This window comes from Sitodiplosis mosellana, unplaced genomic scaffold, assembly GCF_009176505.1.
Source record: "Sitodiplosis mosellana isolate CC-2019 unplaced genomic scaffold, AAFC_SMos_1.0 Smas_scaffold_38, whole genome shotgun sequence".
In the NCBI taxonomy this organism is placed as follows: domain Eukaryota; kingdom Metazoa; phylum Arthropoda; class Insecta; order Diptera; family Cecidomyiidae; genus Sitodiplosis; species Sitodiplosis mosellana.
This window is the reverse complement of record NW_022595280.1, coordinates 119977-120742: the sequence shown is the minus strand read 5'-3', so window position 1 is coordinate 120742 and position 766 is coordinate 119977. Positions and strand designations below refer to the sequence as shown.

At 41.3% G+C, this 766-nt stretch overlaps 1 protein-coding gene across 1 annotated transcript in view; it reads left to right on the top strand.

The window, feature by feature from the left end:
* The first annotated feature begins 200 nt into the window (after window positions 1-200).
* LOC129569666 (early endosome antigen 1-like) overlaps window positions 201-766 on the top strand; it is a 13998-nt gene continuing 13432 nt past the window's right edge. The window contains exon 1 of the mRNA XM_055448765.1: window positions 201-513. Coding sequence (XP_055304740.1) covers window positions 201-513 — 313 coding nt within the window. The remainder of the gene's footprint in view (window positions 514-766) is intronic.

The following is a 766-nucleotide window of genomic DNA, read 5'->3' as shown; positions in this document are numbered from 1 at the left end:
TCTCGATTCCATCGATTTGATGTTACAAACTCAACGCCTAATTGATTGTGCAATGTGACGAAATACATGAGAAGAGTGATAGTTTTTCCAATATATGTATTTATCTCTGATGTGAATACTATGTGAAAAACTACCGAACCATTCAGCATTTTAATTTGTGGTTGTTTTTGAATTTCATTCCAGATAAATTGAGACGAAAAATGTCATCGCCATCGAAATCTCCTAACACGCAGAGCAACAGCACTCTGTATTTGGTTGGCATTCCAACGGAAGAAAACACAATTCTGGAACTGTGTAATTATTTTGGAAAATTTGGCAAAGTGTTGAATGTTGAAGTGGCCCACAACGGTGATCCGAGTGCTTCGAAAGTGACATTTGCCACAAATGAAGAGGCCAGTGCGGCTTTCGACAGTCCCGAAGCCGTGCTCAACAATCGATTCATCAAAATGTCGTGGAATTCATCACAAGCCAACGCAGCCGCAGCATCAATGGCAAAAGCATCAGGCGATAAAGGTGATGACACCAAGTGTTCACTTTGCAAGCGAACATTTGCGAGCAAATGGCATCGAGATTGGCACATAAAGCGAATGCACAATGGTTCGGGCATTGTTTGTGATATTTGCAATGCAACATTCACAAGCACCAGCACCTACAAGAAACATTGCATCGTTCAACATCCAATTATGCGAAATGGGAGTCCAAAGAACACATTGAAATATGAACGGTCACCGCTGAAAATCGATCAATTTGCATTGGCCCGAGAAAT